We start from the raw sequence: 16,180 nt of genomic DNA, 5'->3' as shown, positions 1-16,180 counted from the left end.
GGAGCTGTGTGTCAACTTGGCTGGACCACAATTCTGTGTGGTTTGAGCTGTTGTGGTGTGGTTGTTCCCATGATGGGATCAGATAATTATGTTTTGAGTGGCCAATCTGTTGAAAGGAAGTTTCCCTAGAGGTGTGGCCTGCTTCCGATATATATATTATATATATCTGTGGACATCCTCGGAGAGAAGACATTCTTCTGTGGATTGAGATTCTGTTGTGCTGCCTACAACTGTCCGTGAGTGAACAATCCACCATTCGGCCTGGAGATCTTGGATTCATCATTCATTGGAGTCAACAGCCGGTGTGCTGCCTGCCAGCCTTGAGCTCCTCAGCCCCTGCAGCTGCAAGAGTTGGGAACAGCCTCCAGCTTGATGCTTGATCCAGGAACTTTGGACTTGCCAGCTTCTATAAGTGTGTGAGCCATTTTCCTAAGATAAATTTCTCCATATATACATAAAAAAAAAAGATAGGAAAGAAAATACCAAAATGGATGTCAGAAGAGACTCTGAAACTTATTCTTAAATGTAGAGTAGCTAAGGTGAATGGAAGAAATGCTGATATAAAAGAACTGAAGATTTCAAAGGGGGGGTTGGGAAAACAAAGTAAAATAATGAAATGTGCAAAGACCTGAAATTAGAAAACCAAAAGGGAAGAACACAGTCAGCATTTCTCAAACAGAAAGAACTGAAGAAGATCAAGCCTCGAGTTATAATATTGAAGGATTTTGGGGGCAAAATATTGAATGATGCAGGAAGCATCAAAAGAAAATAGAAGGAATACACAAAGTCACTGTGCCAAAAAGAACTGGCTGATGTTCAACTATTTCAGGAGGTAGCATATGATCAAGAACCAATGGTACTGAAGGAAGAAGTTCAAACTGCACAGAAGGAACTGGTAAAAAACAAAGCTCCAGGAATTGATAGACTACCCATTTCAGTGTTTCAGCACACTCATGCAGCACTGGAGGTGCTTACTCATCTATGCCAAGAAATATGGAAGACGGCTATCTGGCCAACTGACTGGAAGAGATCGATATTTGTGCCCATTCCAAAGAAAGGGGATCCAACAGAATGTGGACATTATTAAACAATATCATTAATATCACATGCAAGTAAAATCTTGTTGAAGATAATTTAAAAATGGTTTCAACAGTATATTGACAAGGAACTTCCAGAAATGAAAGCTGGATTCAGAAGAGGACATGGAATGAGGGATATCATTACTGATGTCAGATGGATTTTTAGCTGAAAGCAAAGAATAACAGAAAGATGTTTACCAGTGTTTTACTGACTATGAAAGGCTATATAAAGGCTGTGGATCATAACAAATTATGGATAACAATGTGAAGAATGAGAATTCCAGAACACTTAATTGTTCTCATGAGGAACCTCTACATAGACCAAGAGGTTGTTGTTTAAACAGAATAAGGGATACTGCATGGTTATAATAAGGAAGCGTGTATTATCAGGGTTGTATCCTTTCCCCATACTTATTCAATCTTTATGCTGAGCAAATAATTTTAGAAGCTGGACTATATGAAGAAGAACACGGCATCAGGATTGGAGGAAGAACCATTTACAACCTGCAATAAGCAGATGACACAACCTTGCTCAGTGAAAGTGAAGATGATTTGAAGCACTTACTGATGAAGATCAAAGACTATAGTCTTCAGTATGGATTACACCTCACCACCAAGAAAATTAAAATCCTCATAACTGGACCAATGAGCAACATTATGATAAACAGCAAAAAGATTGAAGTTATCAGGGATTTCATTTTACTTGGCTCCACAATCAACACCCATGGAAGCAGTAGTCAGAAAATCAAACATCGTATTGCACTGGGCAACATGCTACAAAACACCTCTTTAAAGTGTTAAGAAGCAAAGATGTCACTTTGAAGATTAAGGTGCACCTGACCCAAGCCATGGTATTTTCAATATGCATGTGAGAGCTGGACAATGAGTAAGGAAGACTGAAGAAAAGTTGATGCCTTTGAATTGTGGTGTTGGTGAAGACTACTGAAAAGACAATGGACTATGAGAAGAACAAACAAATCTATCCTGGATGAAGCACAACCAGAATGCTCCTTGGAAGTGAGAATGGCCAGACTTCCTTTCATCTACTTTGGTCATGTTGTCAGAAGGGAACAGTCCCTGGAGAAACACAGTAAAGTGATTGGTAAAGTGGAGGGTCAGTGAAAAAGGGGAAGACCCTTCATGAGAAGGATTGACGCAGCAGCTGTAACGATGGGCTCAAGCATAGCAAGGATTGCGAAGATGGCCCAGGACCGGCAGTGTTTCGTTCTGTTGTTCATAGGGTCACTCTGAGTCAGAGCTGACTCACCAGCACCTAACAACCACTACAACTGACCAGTCTATCGAAAGTAGCAGTCCTTCCCTGCTATACTCGCCCCCTTGCTGCCCAGTCTTGTTTGTTCTTCCAGGCAGCACAGCATGGTAGTTGAAGGCAATGACCTGGGGGAGACTCCTGGCTCTACCACTCACTAGCTACTTACTCATCTCTAAAATGGGGATAATAATGCCCACCTGCTAAGATTGTTACGGGAACGTGTTGCTATGTGTAAAGTTCTAAAACACACTGTTGTTGTTGTTATTTGCCATCGAGTCGGCTAGTACCCAGCAAATGGCTCTCCCATTCCCTGTTAGAACCTCGTATGCTCTTTATTGCCTCTCTCCCCTACAGGAGACAGGGACAGTGCCTAGAACAGGATGGCACACAGTAGGTATTCAATATATGTTATTTTGAATGAACAATGTGTGACTGGATTCTCTGTGTCCAGAGGGGCCAAGATCAATGTGGATGGCCCCCATGAGAGGGAAGCAAATGGCCCTCCCACAGGCTGCTGCCGGCCCAGCTGCCACTCCTTCCTGGAGAGGTGTTCACATGGGGCTGCAGCCCTTCTCTGCTCTTCTCCAGGGGCCCCAGGAAGGTGGGATCTCCCAGACCAGCTCCCCCTCACTGGCCTATGGCAGCTGCCCACACATACACACACACACACCCCTGTGCTTATGACCAAGGCTATGGGAGGCCACATGTTTCTCACCACATACTTTGATTGCGGAGGTGTGTGGAGTGAGGGGGAAAGGAGGAAACCAGGATTCCCTCTACTGAGGAAGAGCCCAGAGAGGTAAAGTAATTTATCCAAGCTCACACAGCTAAGTGACAGTGTCAGGAGACTAATCTGGCTGGCTTTGGTTCCAACACCTGTGCTCGTGTCTCATTGGTGCACATGGCAGCCACTAGATCCAGTCTCATCTGATCAGAGCCACCTCCCCCTGTAGCACGACAGGGACCTGCATGTCCCTCAATACAACATTCAGCAAAGCACTTGTCACTCAGCATGTGCACACATGTGCATGTGTGTGCATGCATGCAGGTGCTCATGCACATGCAGGGCCCAGTGCCTGCCCCCAACACTTTCAGCCCCTCATGCCACTGTCCCCTCACTCATACACTTTTCCCTCTGGAGGGTGAAGGCTTGCTGCTGCCCTCACTCTTCACATAGCAAGGGTGGAATGGGAGGACATGACCACTGTGCAGCTGCATAGCCCCCAGGACCCCACATCCACTTGGCACTCCCAGGCACTTACTTGATTCCTGGTGCATCCAGCAGGTTGGTCAGGCCTGTCCAGTTGATCTGCAGGTGCTGCAGGGGCAGAGGGAGGCAGTTAATCTGGAAGGCATTGGGAGCCCAAGGCTGAGAACTCTCTGCCAAGCACCTCACCCCCACCTGAATGGAGAACCCAGCCTAGTTGGGGGACATCCTCAGTAGGAGTGTCAGACAGGCAAGAGCACCTCCTTGTCCTCTCAGGCCTCCAAGGAGGATAGGACAAAGGCTGTGGGGCCTGCTGCTTCCTGCCACAACCTCCACAGGAGTGGGCTAGTCCACATGGCCACAAGCCATCCTGGGCTTGGAGACATCTGAGTTTCAGTCTCTGCTCAACTTCACATCACTTCAGTGATTTTGGTGAGCCACTTCTCTGAGCTGTTTCCCTATCTTGCAGAGAGCAGAGTCTAGCTCCTCAAGATAAGGATTAAGTGAGATAATCCTTATGTGCCTAGGACTAGGTAGGACTTAGACAATGTCCATTCTTATGCTCAAACCCAGTGCCTGGGCCAGTGGAAAGTGCTCAGTCACAGGGTGGGCCGTGCTCCAGCCCCTGGACTCACCGGCTTCTGTAGGAAGAACACTGTCACAGCTCCTATGAAGGGCTTGTCCACCAGGAGGGGCTCCAGGATGATCCGCAGTGTGCCCTGCAGCTGGATGGGCACGGAAGGCCATGAGGGACCCTAGCTCCTCTTCTTTCGTGCTTGCGTTCAGCCTGCTGCTGCCTCATCTCATGGCTGCATCCCCCTCTAAAGGACAGGACCATCCATCCACCCAGGCTACCGTTGCCACAGCCAAGATCACACTTGGGGTGCAGAGGCTTGGGCACAGCTGCCACTACTTTGCGGGCTAACAAGGGGCCCTGAGCTCCCCCCTGACTCCCACAGGGATGCCACGCCTGAGCAGGCCTGCCACCTTGCCCCAGCATCCGGCAGCCCAGGCAGCAGGAGACCAGGAGTAATTTCCAGCTTCAACCCAGCTCCTTTACTCCTGGCACGAGACATTTCCACCTCCTCAGTCCACCTCGGTTTCAAAATAAAGGCTCTGCACCACTCTGTAAACAGAACTCTCACTTCCCCTGGCAGCCAAACTCTCCCCCAGAGGGCCTTATAAACCCAAGCAGGCTGTGGAGCTGTGGAAGAGAGAACCAGGTCCAGAAGCCCAGGGCAACCGCTTCCTGGCATTGCTACCTCAGCCAGTCTCCCTGCTCAGTAGCTGCTCCAGCGTGAGCCCACTTCTCCCTCTCCTGCCCACATCTCACAGGCTGGACCAGGGCAGGCACACCAGCCCACCCACCTGGATCCCTTTTACACCAGCCTGTATCTTCTGCAGCTCCACACTGATCTCACAGTCCCCGATGTAGCTAGAAGGAGCGAGGAAGGAAGAAGGTAAGTCCAACTGCTCAGAGAGGTTGAAAACTTGCCCAGAATCATAGGCCAAGCTCTGCATCACTCGGCCCATGACCTCATCCTGCACAGACCCTGGCCAAGCCAGGTCCCAGGAAGCAGCCCCCACGTCCCTGTACTCAGAAGCCATCTCATGTACATCTCCATCTCTATGACCCCACCTCATACTCCACAGAGCCCCTGAGAAGGACAGGCTCTTGGTGAGCATACTGCCCCCTAGCCCCACCCCATGCTGCACTGTGCCCCGTCTCTGCCCAGGTCTCCTCTGAAAGAACACAGAAGAGCCCTGGCTGCTGAAACCAGTGATTACTGTGGAAAAGCCCCAGGCTGTTGCTGGGGGAGGTGGGAGTCAAGGAAGGTAACAAGGTCTCAGGCTTTCAGGCTGCAAGGATGGCAGTCTGAGGCCGGCTAGTGGCTCTTCCAGGTGTGTCAGAAGCCTGAGAAGAGGATGGCCATCAAATATCCACAGGACACAGGCAGAGGAGGTGGATGCCATGAGCCACACAACTGCCAAGTGCTCCTGAAAGGACAGGCATAGGGGGCAGGGGGAGTCCTCACAAGCCACCTGAGCTGACTGGGAGGCTTGGGGTGGGGAGGAGCAGACACATTCAATGTGCCCCAACTCTTTGTACATGGATCTTGTGGCAGGCTTCAGGGGCAGCAGTGTCCCAATAGTCCACTCACCACTCTAACACACTGGAGACCAGCCCCCCAATGGGAATGGTGGCCAGAGCTGGCTCCTGTCTTCTCAGCATGCCCTGAATGCCAATCTCTAAGGGCTAAGGACAGGGAAAGTGAGGCACTGGAAAGGAACAGCCATGTTCTGGAACCTCAGGAGGTGACCTTTTGTCCGTTAAAGCACAAGTCAAATCTCGCTTTCTCTGAGAAGACGTCAAACCTATTACTAACCTCATGTGAGAGAGGTGCCCTTACCCAACCCACTGAGAAGTCCCTCTTGTGTCTTTGTAGCCTCTAGTTCTCCCAAGGTGCCCACAGCCAATTCTCCTGCTGGCCCCTCTCAGTTGTGCCCAGAGTGCCCGGGGCCTGGCCACACCTGCTCCCCCAGCCACATGCCCTCTCCAGGCAGTTGATCTGACCCTCCAGGTGGCCTGGCTCCAGTCCCCAAGAAAGCTCTGCTGTCTGGGCCTTGGGACCCAGAGGGTGCCCTGGGGTCTAGTCTGATGCCAGAAGCCAGCTCTGGCCTAGAGGTCAGACAGCAGTGGCTTCCCTGGGACCAGTCCTTCCACCATCCATTCTCCTGGCACTCTTCTCCCCTCAAGCAAGGACCTTGTACCCCCATCCCTGGAAGTAGGGTGGGGAGAAGTCACTGTGAGGGGCTTTCACATCACAAATCAGAGTGTGTATATGGCTGTTCCCAGAGAGCCCCCACAGCAAGAGAGCTCACCATATCTGCAGGTCCAGAACCACCTGTCTTCGATTATACTTGTTAGTGTGGGCCTTGACACCATTGACCCGAGGACACTGGAAGAGATGCCAGAGGGTGGGGTCAGCAGGGCTTTTGCAGCAGGGGATGCTGGCAGCACCCCACCCAGCGCTGAGCTTCATCAAACACAGCACCATGGCCGCTGCCTCACCCCCAGCATGAGGTACAAATACAGAAACCTATCCTGCAGCCCCTGCCCTTAGGCCCTGACATCCATGAGGCATCTCTCCCTAGAATGTGTACTCTCCTTCCCCTCCCTTCCTGCCTCCACACTTACTAAGCACCTACCCTGTGCCAGACACTGGGCTGGGGAGACAGCAGGGAACAAGGTGGGCATGAGCCTGCCTCATGGGCTTCCAGACTGGTAGAGGCAAGGAAATCAGGAGGGTGGCTACAGTGAGGGCCGCCTAAGGACTCCAGGAGTACCCCCAACCCAGCCTGGGAGTCAGAGAGGCTTTGGAAGTGGCATTTTAGCTGAGTGCTAGCGAATGACTAGGTGTTATCCCCACAAGGGCGAAGGCAGCGCGTAGGATCTTTGGCAGAGGGAGTAGACCTTAGAAAGTAAAGAGTCTGCACCCCAGGCCGGGCTTCCCAGCCTCCGAAGCCAAGGGCTGAGCTCATAGGTAATTTTTCCTGTTATCATCTTCCCCTCTCTGCCCAGACCCTGCCCTTCCTCTCCTGCCAGGTGGCATTGGAGTGAAGTCTGCTTGTTATTTATCAATAATAAAAAACAGATTTCATTTGAACTGATGTTGATAATATGCACACTGAAGTGGTCAGGGGTAAAGTCCACTGATGTCCACAAAGTACTCTGAAATGCATCCAAAAAAAATAAAAGGAGAAGATGGCTAGAGAGATGAGTGCATGGATGTGCAATAAAGTAAATACAGTGAAAGGTTAACAGCAGTCCATTCCACATTGTGGGTATGTGGTGTCACGGTACAGTTCTTTCAACTCTTCTGCATGTTTGAAATTTTTCGTAATAAAATGTTGAAGAAAAAAATCTAATCAATCACGCTAGACAAACCAAAAACCAAATGCACTGCTGTCGAGTCAGACCAGACTCATAGCGACCCCTCCTTGGGTTTCCGAGGCAGTGTCACTATGGAAATAGATTGCCCAACCTTCCTTCCAAGGTTGCTAATCACACTAGAGGAAAGATTAATTTCTATTTCTCTTCTTTCCAAATGCACTGTTGTGTGAAGAGGTTAGCAAAGAGTATAGGGCCAAAAATGTAGAAGAAAAAGTATGATAAAGACATGCAGAGCAGTTAATGAAAGATATTATGTCATTTTCCCAGAGTTTATGGTATGTCAGCTTTTTAAAATGTGCAGCTCTGGTAGCCTAGTGCCTAAGGCACTTGACTGCTAACCAGAAGGCAGGTAGTTCAAACTCACCAGCCCCTCCTCGGAAGGCAGGTTGGGCAATCTACTACCGTAGTGATACCGCCTCGGAAACCCAAAGAGGGGCTGCTATGAGTCGGGTCCAACTCGACAGCACATAATAACAACAACAGCATGTAGTGATTTATCTTCTCATTCTAAACAAACATCTACTTTTGCCCTTATTTTGTATTTGTAATTTTATATTCTTTTTAAGAGGGTCCCCAGGATTGTACAAGCTTCAGGCCCTACAATACCAGGCTCTGCCCTGGCCTCCAAGGCTTTGCTCTTACAGGCCCAGGAAAGTCTGTGGAAGCCTGGGGAGGAGACAGGGACACCTAATCTCCTAGCAACCAGCAGCTGCTCCTAGGGGGAGGGGAATGGGTTTGCCCAGCGCTAATGAAAGCTCAGCCACACTCAAGACTCTTGTCTGCAGAGGCCTGTCCTGGCGGGTGGGGTGGGGGGAATGGCGCTGCCCACTGGGAGGCCTCTACCAAAAAAAAAAAAAGAGGAATAACCACTGTCCAAGCACCTGCTCTGTGCCAGACAGGGCTCAGGGTTAGGAGACAAGTGCTAGCCTAGAATCTGGCCTACACTGGACCCAGTGCCCTATGCTGGGCACACGTCATACAACCACACAGAGCAGCCCTGAAGCCAGGCCTAGCACACACCTCACAACAATCTTCAGAAGTGTATCCTTTCATTTCACAGACGAGGAAACTAGAGCTCAGAGAGACTAAGTCATTGGCCCAAGGTCACCACAGCACAGATCAGAGTTGGGCACAGACATGGGAGTGTAGGTGAGAGCTTCAGGCCTGGCCAAGCCCAGGAGGTCACATGAGGAGCTCTCTGTAACCCCATCGTGGAAAGGACTGGCACAGTAGGGGATGAGAGAGCTGAGGAGATGGTGGTAGGGTCAGGACTTGAAGGACTTTGAATGCCAGGACCAAGAATCTGGTATTTCTCCTGCAGGGCTGGGGGCATGTGACCAGCTCTCCCTGCAGGTTTTCCTGACCTTGTAATAGCATCCCTTAGGATCAGCCACTTTTGATCCTGCTTCTGCTGCCTGCCAGTAATCTGCCTGCCAACAGGGCCCCATCCCACGGGGGCCTGGCAGAGCAGGCTCTGCTCTAAACACCTGCAAGCTTCCTGTGATGCCCTCCCTTCCTGGCTCTTAGCCTGATGAATTCTTCGAACATCAACTCAGACATTACTCCCTCCAGGAAGTCTTCCCTGACTACCACAGCCCCTACCCCTCTCCACTTCCGAACGTGCATTCCTCTACCACTGTGCATGCGCTGCCATGTTGTCATTACCAGCTTACGTGTCTGCTTCTCACAACAAGACAGAGACCTTCCCAAAGGCAGGACACTGCCACACCCATCTGTCTGTGTATGATGCCTAGCTCACAGCATGTGCTCAGGAAGCTATGAATGAATGAATCAAGGAATGAATAAATAAAATAACAGATGCTGGCATGCCCAATCCACCCCCCTCCCACTCAGGGTGCTAGTCAGGCAAAGATGGGCACCCACCCCTGGTGCCAGACAGTAGCTCTCGGCAGGCTGGCCTGCACTCTGACACCTGCTTCTTCCAGAGCTGACCAGAGAACAATGCTTTTGACTTACTAAGTGATGGACACCACAGCAAGGGGCCCTGGTGGCACAGTGGTTAAGTACTCATCTGTCAACCAAAAGGTCAGTGGTTCAAACCCACTAGCCACTCCAAAGACGAAAGAGGTGGCAGTCTGCCTCTGAAGAAGACAGCCTTGGAAACCCTGTGGAGCTGTTCTTTTCTGTCCTGTAGGGTTGCTGTGAGTCAGAATTGACTTGACAGCAGTGGGTTTAGGGGGACATCACAGCAGTTCTCCGTCTGGAGATGCATTTTTGAATGATCAAAATGAGACCCATACCAATTTACCAAGCAGCACTGTGGGGCGGCAGGAGTGGGGACAGAGGGGGATAGGAAGCTCAGTCTAGAATAAAGAGCATGCATGACCTTAGGGATGTGAGACACAAACTTCTCTGGCCTGGACCATTTTATCCTGGGACACTGGTGGATCCCCACAGAACTAGTGTGGAACTGTTACACTAATTACCTGAGCCGATCAGTTAACAGAGAATTATAAACTCCTCTGTGGCACTATCTACATCCACGAAGGTGTGTTCTCCCCAGCTGATGTCTCAGGTGAGCAAATGTCTGTCTGGCATCCACCATATGGCCATGTTTTCAAATTTTTGCTTAAGAAAAGCGGAATGATTTCCCATTTTTCCTTTGCTGTTCTCTCTGAGCTAGGCTTAGAACCTGGGGAGATGGTGGTGCTGGGACTGAGGGGGTCTGTACTGAGGCTGAGGAGGCTGGGAAATGCAGGTGAGGGTAGTTCCTGTCCTAACCTGTGGGAACTTTGCAGTCAGGTGACTGACCTGTGGCAAGGGTGGGGGACGGTTAGGAGATGGGAGAGGGACAGAAGGGACTGCACAACCCAGCCAGGCTGACCTCCCAAAGGCAGAACTGACCTTCTGTCCAAAGTTGAGCTTGGTGAAGGTAAAGGTCCTCAGGCGGGTGCTCTTCTCCCGGATCTTGGGCTCGAGTTTCTCCCGGAATTTGTTTTCCATGATCATGCTTAGGTAGGGCCAGATCTGGGAGATGATCTGGGAGGACAGGGAGAGGCTCTTGGTAGTCAGACTCGTGCCCTCAGCCAGACCCATGGCTGCAAAGACTAGGTCCTGATCATCTGCAACCTGGCCCCGGAGGGGTGGGGACCCCTCTGTCCCTATGCCGGCAGCCTGCTTGCCCACCCGTCTACCCACCTATCCATCCATCTGTCCATCTAACATCTGATAACCACAGCAGTGGTTCCCACTCTTGTGTAGGCAGCAGGATTTGGGGCTTTGCTGCCGCTTTGCAGAACACCATGAAATACTCATTCAGTAAATTTCCTATTATGAAGCCTTTTAATTCTGTGCCAAAACATAAATGATCCCATTCTACAGTCTAGTGCCAGAGGTTTAAGGGAAACTTCACTGTGGTAGTTAAGCTTATGTGTCAACTTGGCTAGGTCTGGTTGAGTGGCTGGGCAGCTGGATGTAGTTATTCCCCATGATGAGAATGGTAATCAGCTCCATGGTGCAATGTATTGGGGCAGCTGAGTAGCTGCTTTTGGGTATGTGGTCTGCTTCCTGTACATAAGACACAGCTTCGGGAATGGAATGGTCTCCAGCATATGGCATGCTTGGACCCTGAATGTAGCCGTGTCATTGTTCAGCAGCCTGCCATGCTCTGCCAACCTTGGGACTTAAAATGGATTTAAATTAATGGCCTGCCATGTGGTTTGGTAACATCAGGACTGTGCCACTGTATTTGTCGACCCTGGGCTTGTTAGCCTCAGCAGCCAGTAGCTGTCTGAGTAAAGAGATGCCCCTAGCTTCAGTGGGTTGAGAGCAAGAGGCAGAGCTGAAGCCCAAAGTTAAGGGGCTTTCACACATCCCCTAGAGCCTGGCACTTTGAACTTGGACTTTTAGCCTCCCAAACTGTAAGACAATAAATTCTTGTTTGTCAAAGACCATCCCATTTGTGGTATATTTTTGTCAAAGCGATACTAGGTAACTAGAACAATCACAGAATAGAAACTTAAATTGCTTGTTGTGGTATAATTTTTCTGTAGCAATTAGGAAAAGATGGCCTTAGACTGAGTTCTGTAGCAGAACACGTCATGGTGCTGGTCTGAGAGCCAAGCCTGGGCCTGGGGAGAAAGGGTGGCAGAGACCTGAAGCCTAGTGGCAAGTAACAGTGGCAGTCATGAGGGGAGTATGGAAAGAGGGCTAGTTGACCAATAGGTGCTGTTTGGAGCAAAGGCTTCTCCCCTTTCCTGTGAACTTGGGTTTAAACACACACCCACTTCCTACTCTCCCTCCATTCCAAACCTGTAATCAGAGGAGCTTAAAGGTGTGAGACTTTGGGGCTTCATTGTTCCCATCTGGAAAATGGATCACCTCTTTCAAGGCCTTCTCCAAACCCCAGTCCTTAAGATTCTACTTTCTAAGACCTGGTCCCATGCTCTGTCTTGCTAGTTTATCCTTCACTGTGTGCCTCCTGTGTGTAAAGCTGATCCTAGGACTTTAATGTCCTGACAGCTGGTTTGTTTCCATAGCTATCTCCCCATTCAGGTCCTGGGCATCTGTGTGTTGGTGAAAAATGTACCACGTGCATGAAATCACGAACTAGTTGGCGCACATACCGCAGACTTGACTTTGTGGGCATGGCACAAGGTTTGCCCCAGAGGCCTTGGACTTGGTATTAATCCTCAGAAATTCTCTTAAAAACAGTCACCCGCTTCCTCCAAATTCTACCATGAGGCAGGTAACAGAGTTTTTCATCCACTGACATTTCTAGTAACTTGAAAATACCAACCTTTGATCAACACTCATCAGGAAGTCGCTTCTTTAACTTAACCTAAGTCATTCCTGCTATGAGCTAAGCCTCTTCCCCAAACAGAGGAAAGGTTTGTATTAGAAAAAGCTCTTAGTCAGACTTGAAGTGGGAGCAGCAGAGGAGGCTTCCCCTTTAGGGAGCGTTTTGACAGATCAGGCAGGGACAGGGCTGTTTCCTAATCTGTTGCGTTCCGATGCCTGCTCCGCGGAGGGCGCAACTGGGAGTCAAAGCGCTCCGCCCTCCTGAGACCTAAGGCAGCAGAGTCCCTGGGAGTTCCCCAGTGATCTAACACCAATGACAACAGCGAATATCCAAGTGCTCAGGATGTGCCAGGCATCGTTGTGCAGTAACGACCTCATTAATTCTCACAGCAATCCCACGAGGAAGACACTAAAATTATTTCCACATTACACATGAGGAAACAGTTCAGAGACCTTAGGCAACCTGCCCAAGGTCTCGCAGCCAGTGCTGGCGGATTGGGCTGGGAACCAGGCAAGACTCCAGCAGCTGTTATCTAATGCCTTCCTCCCTGTACGAAAGCACCAATATCGACCTGGTGGGCCAGTCAGTAACAGATTGTATTTGTTCGCTATACTTCTCTATATTTCCTAATTTCTCTGCTGTGGCCACATGTAAGTCTTTACACACACACACACACACACACACATTTTAAAGAAAAGAAAGCCGCTCACTGGTGAAAGAGAAGAACCTGAGAGAGAAGGTGGTCAGGGAGAAAGGGCACCACCCCAGCGGCAAAGGGTCATCTCAGCCTCTCTTGGGGCCTGGGAACTGCCTGACCCTACGCGCTGCCCGGCCCAATCAAGGCTGCTGCGGATGACACAGCCCGCGGAACCCACCGGCTGGCGGCACCGAGCCCAGCGAGGCCTGGAGTGATGATAGCGCCCCAGGCGGGTGGGTAGCCTTACCTTGTTCGCCCACTCGACTCGCTCCACATCCGGGAAGTGGATCTAGAGAACAGAAGCCCCGAGGGCAAGTTAGACCTGCACGCGCCACGGGACCTGACGAAGGCAGAGCAGCCAAGCGAGCCTGGCAGGACTGCCAAGAGGTGCAGGCCCCCTGGGCACACGCGCCTCCGCGTTGTGAACGCCCGCTCCGCGCCGGCCCCGCGAGTCAGAGAGGCCCTGCCGCCCTCAAGGAGCGCACAGGCCGGTGGGGCAGGCGGCAAACAGAGGACTCACAGGCACCAACACCGTGGTGGAGGCAAGCTAGAGGTAGGGGTGCTGGACGAGGCTCATGTAGGCACGTTTGAGAATAAGTGAGGATTCTAGCCGCCCTCCTTCTTTTTGCCCCCTTCTTCCCCTCCATTGCATATGCAAATAAACCCCTCCATCTCTGCAGAAGCACTCAATCCTTTAAAATAACCCCCCTCCCCCAGGGAGAAGGTTTGCTCCTGCAAACCCCATCCCCTTTATTCGTGGCCTTGGCCGTAGTGCCTAAGGCAGGCATTTGACTGCTAACCAGAAGGCTAGAGGTTCAAACCCATCAGCCACTCTTGGAAAGGAAGATTGGGCAATCTACTTCCGTAGAGATTTTGTTGTTGTTGTTATGTACCCTCGAGTTGTACCGACTCATAGCGACCCCTCCTTGGGTTTCCGAGGTAATATCACTACGGAAGTAGATTGCCCAGTAGGGATACTCCCTCGTAAACCCGAGGAGGGGTCGCTGTGAATCGGAACCGACTGGAAGCCAGTGAGTTTGGTTTTGGTTTTTATACATTTTAATGACACAGTAATACACAGAATCTGTAGGAAATTTAGAAGAGGCAGGCAAGCAAATGGAAAAAAAAAAAAAGAAAAAGATCAAAGAATGGCACCCAGTAATGACAACCATTAACAAGTTAATGCATTTTCTTCTAATCTTTTCCAGAAATAAATATGTGTAGTTTTTAAAGAAATTTGAAGTTGTAGGGGTTTTTTTGTTTGTTTGTTTGTTTTAGTGGACTCCTGGTGGCTCAAAGGTTTCTGGGACAGAGTGGCAGGAGTATGTGTGTACAGGGTACCTGGTAAAAACATGGATCAGTAAATGGTGGCCATGGTCATCATTACTGCCATTCACAAAGCCAGTTCAGGACCAGATTCATGGTGGGCCTGGGACCACCCAACCTTGGGGAAGAAGCTGCCCTTCCAATCTGGGACTCAGAAAGCTCACTGTCCAGGGACAGGGTGGATGTGTCCATATGGTCCATAACACCTACTATACACCCACAGAGTGCCAGGCCCTGGGTTAGCTCCAGGGATGCTCGGAAGGCTAGAATGCAGACCCTGGCCCAGACCACTTTCCAGGAAGGAGAACCATTCCCAAGAAGGGAGAGAGCAATTTGTTTTGAGGACAGTTTTTAAAATGCTTGAGAGATCAGAAGTGTCCAGTGCTTCTATGATTCCTGGAACATCATGCCATTGTCCCAGTCTCAGTTTCTCCAGCTCTAACTCTCTACTCCAGAGTCTGTGGAAATATGTAATATTCCCAAGTGCTGAAGGAAAACTCTCTGACTCTAGGAGGAGTAGCTGCCCAGCCCACAGGAACAGAAGAGAATGATAGGGGAAGGGGATTGGAGAGAGGCGAGACCAAGAGCTAGGATCAGTGCATCAGAACAGCTGGAGAGGGGCGGCCTATTTCCCACACATTCCCTGCCACTTGCCCTGGGTCAGGTCCCACCTCAGACTAGGCAAGTGGAAGGGGACACTCTTTTCTTCCCTCACCCCCCCGCCCCCGCCCACTGCCTCTGACTAAAGTAAAAAGTCCTACACACAAGGCTAGAGAGGCGACCCACATTACCTTGGGCCTTATCTCCCACCTACCCACCCCCCAACTTTTACTGCCTTCCCACCTCCCCCAAACCCTCATATTTTTCAGTCCAACCACCTTGTTCCCAGAAGGCTGGCACATACCATTTCCTGTGTTTTCCCTACTCCTGCCTTGTGCCTCATCCGTCACTGTCTTAGACTTCAGTTTTTCCATGAAGGTTTTCCAGATCCCAGTTTTCCCAAGTCAGGGATAAGTATCCCTATTAAGTGTCTACTGGTTCCCTGTAGCATTTAATATACCTGCCTCATTAGAAGGAGCTCTGGTGGCATAGTCCCTAAGGCATTTGACTGTTAACCAGAAGGCTGGTGGTTCAAATGCACCAGCCCCTCCTTGGAAGGAAGGTTAGGCAATCTACTTCCGTAGTGATAATGCCTTGGAAACCCAAGGAGGGGTCGCTATGAGTCAGATCCTACCCCACAGCAATGAGTGAGTACCTCATTAGAGTTGCTTCAGGAGCTCTAGTGGCATAGTGGTTAAAGCATTATTCAGCTGTTAACCAAAAGGTTGGCAATTTGAACCCACCAGCCACTCCATGGGAGAAAGACGAGGCAGTCTGCTTCCCTAAAGATTTACAGCCTTAGAAACCCTATGGGCAGTTTTACTCTGTCCTAAAGGGTTGCTATGAATCAGAATCGACTTGATGGCAGTGGGTTTGGGTTTGTTAGAGCTGCTTGCTCTTATTGCCTGCCTCCCTTCTAGACTAGAAGATCTAGAACGGAGGGCTGCCTGGACCTTGTTCCCTGCTAGAGATTACACCTAGCATAGTAAACCAGAAAACCAAATCCACTGCCATCAAGTAGATTTATGAAATGAGTGAATACAAGGGTCTTGCCCTTCAGGAGCTCCCATGTTGGTGAAGAAGGCAGGCAATTAACAAATCATTCTAATACATGATCAGTAGTACCCAGGCGGGGGTGGGGGCACCCACGAGGAGAGACTTTGGTTACAGCTGGGCCCTCGTGGCACCTTGGGTCCTCTTCTGCCTGAGCCTGCTGTCTGTACTGCTCACTCTCCTTCTATCCCAACCACTGCACTTCCCATCCTGCCCCTGGGCACACCT

At 50.2% G+C, this 16,180-nt stretch overlaps 1 protein-coding gene across 1 annotated transcript in view; it reads right to left on the bottom strand.

The window, feature by feature from the left end:
* ESYT3 (extended synaptotagmin 3) overlaps positions 1-16,180 on the bottom strand; it is a 59,585-nt gene that overhangs the window by 23,224 nt on the left and 20,181 nt on the right. The window contains exons 2-7 of the mRNA XM_007947541.1: positions 13,221-13,262; positions 10,380-10,514; positions 6,443-6,519; positions 4,928-4,994; positions 4,195-4,284; positions 3,615-3,670 (exon numbers count right to left, since the gene is read on the bottom strand). Coding sequence (XP_007945732.1) covers positions 3,615-3,670; positions 4,195-4,284; positions 4,928-4,994; positions 6,443-6,519; positions 10,380-10,514; positions 13,221-13,262 — 467 coding nt within the window. The remainder of the gene's footprint in view (positions 1-3,614; positions 3,671-4,194; positions 4,285-4,927; positions 4,995-6,442; positions 6,520-10,379; positions 10,515-13,220; positions 13,263-16,180) is intronic.

This window comes from Orycteropus afer, unplaced genomic scaffold (assembly GCF_000298275.1).
Source record: "Orycteropus afer afer isolate SDZICR_OR568_19922 unplaced genomic scaffold, OryAfe1.0 scaffold00188, whole genome shotgun sequence".
NCBI classification, from domain to species: domain Eukaryota; kingdom Metazoa; phylum Chordata; class Mammalia; order Tubulidentata; family Orycteropodidae; genus Orycteropus; species Orycteropus afer.
Note: the sequence above shows the minus strand (reverse complement) of the source record. Positions and strands in the feature narration are given on the sequence as shown.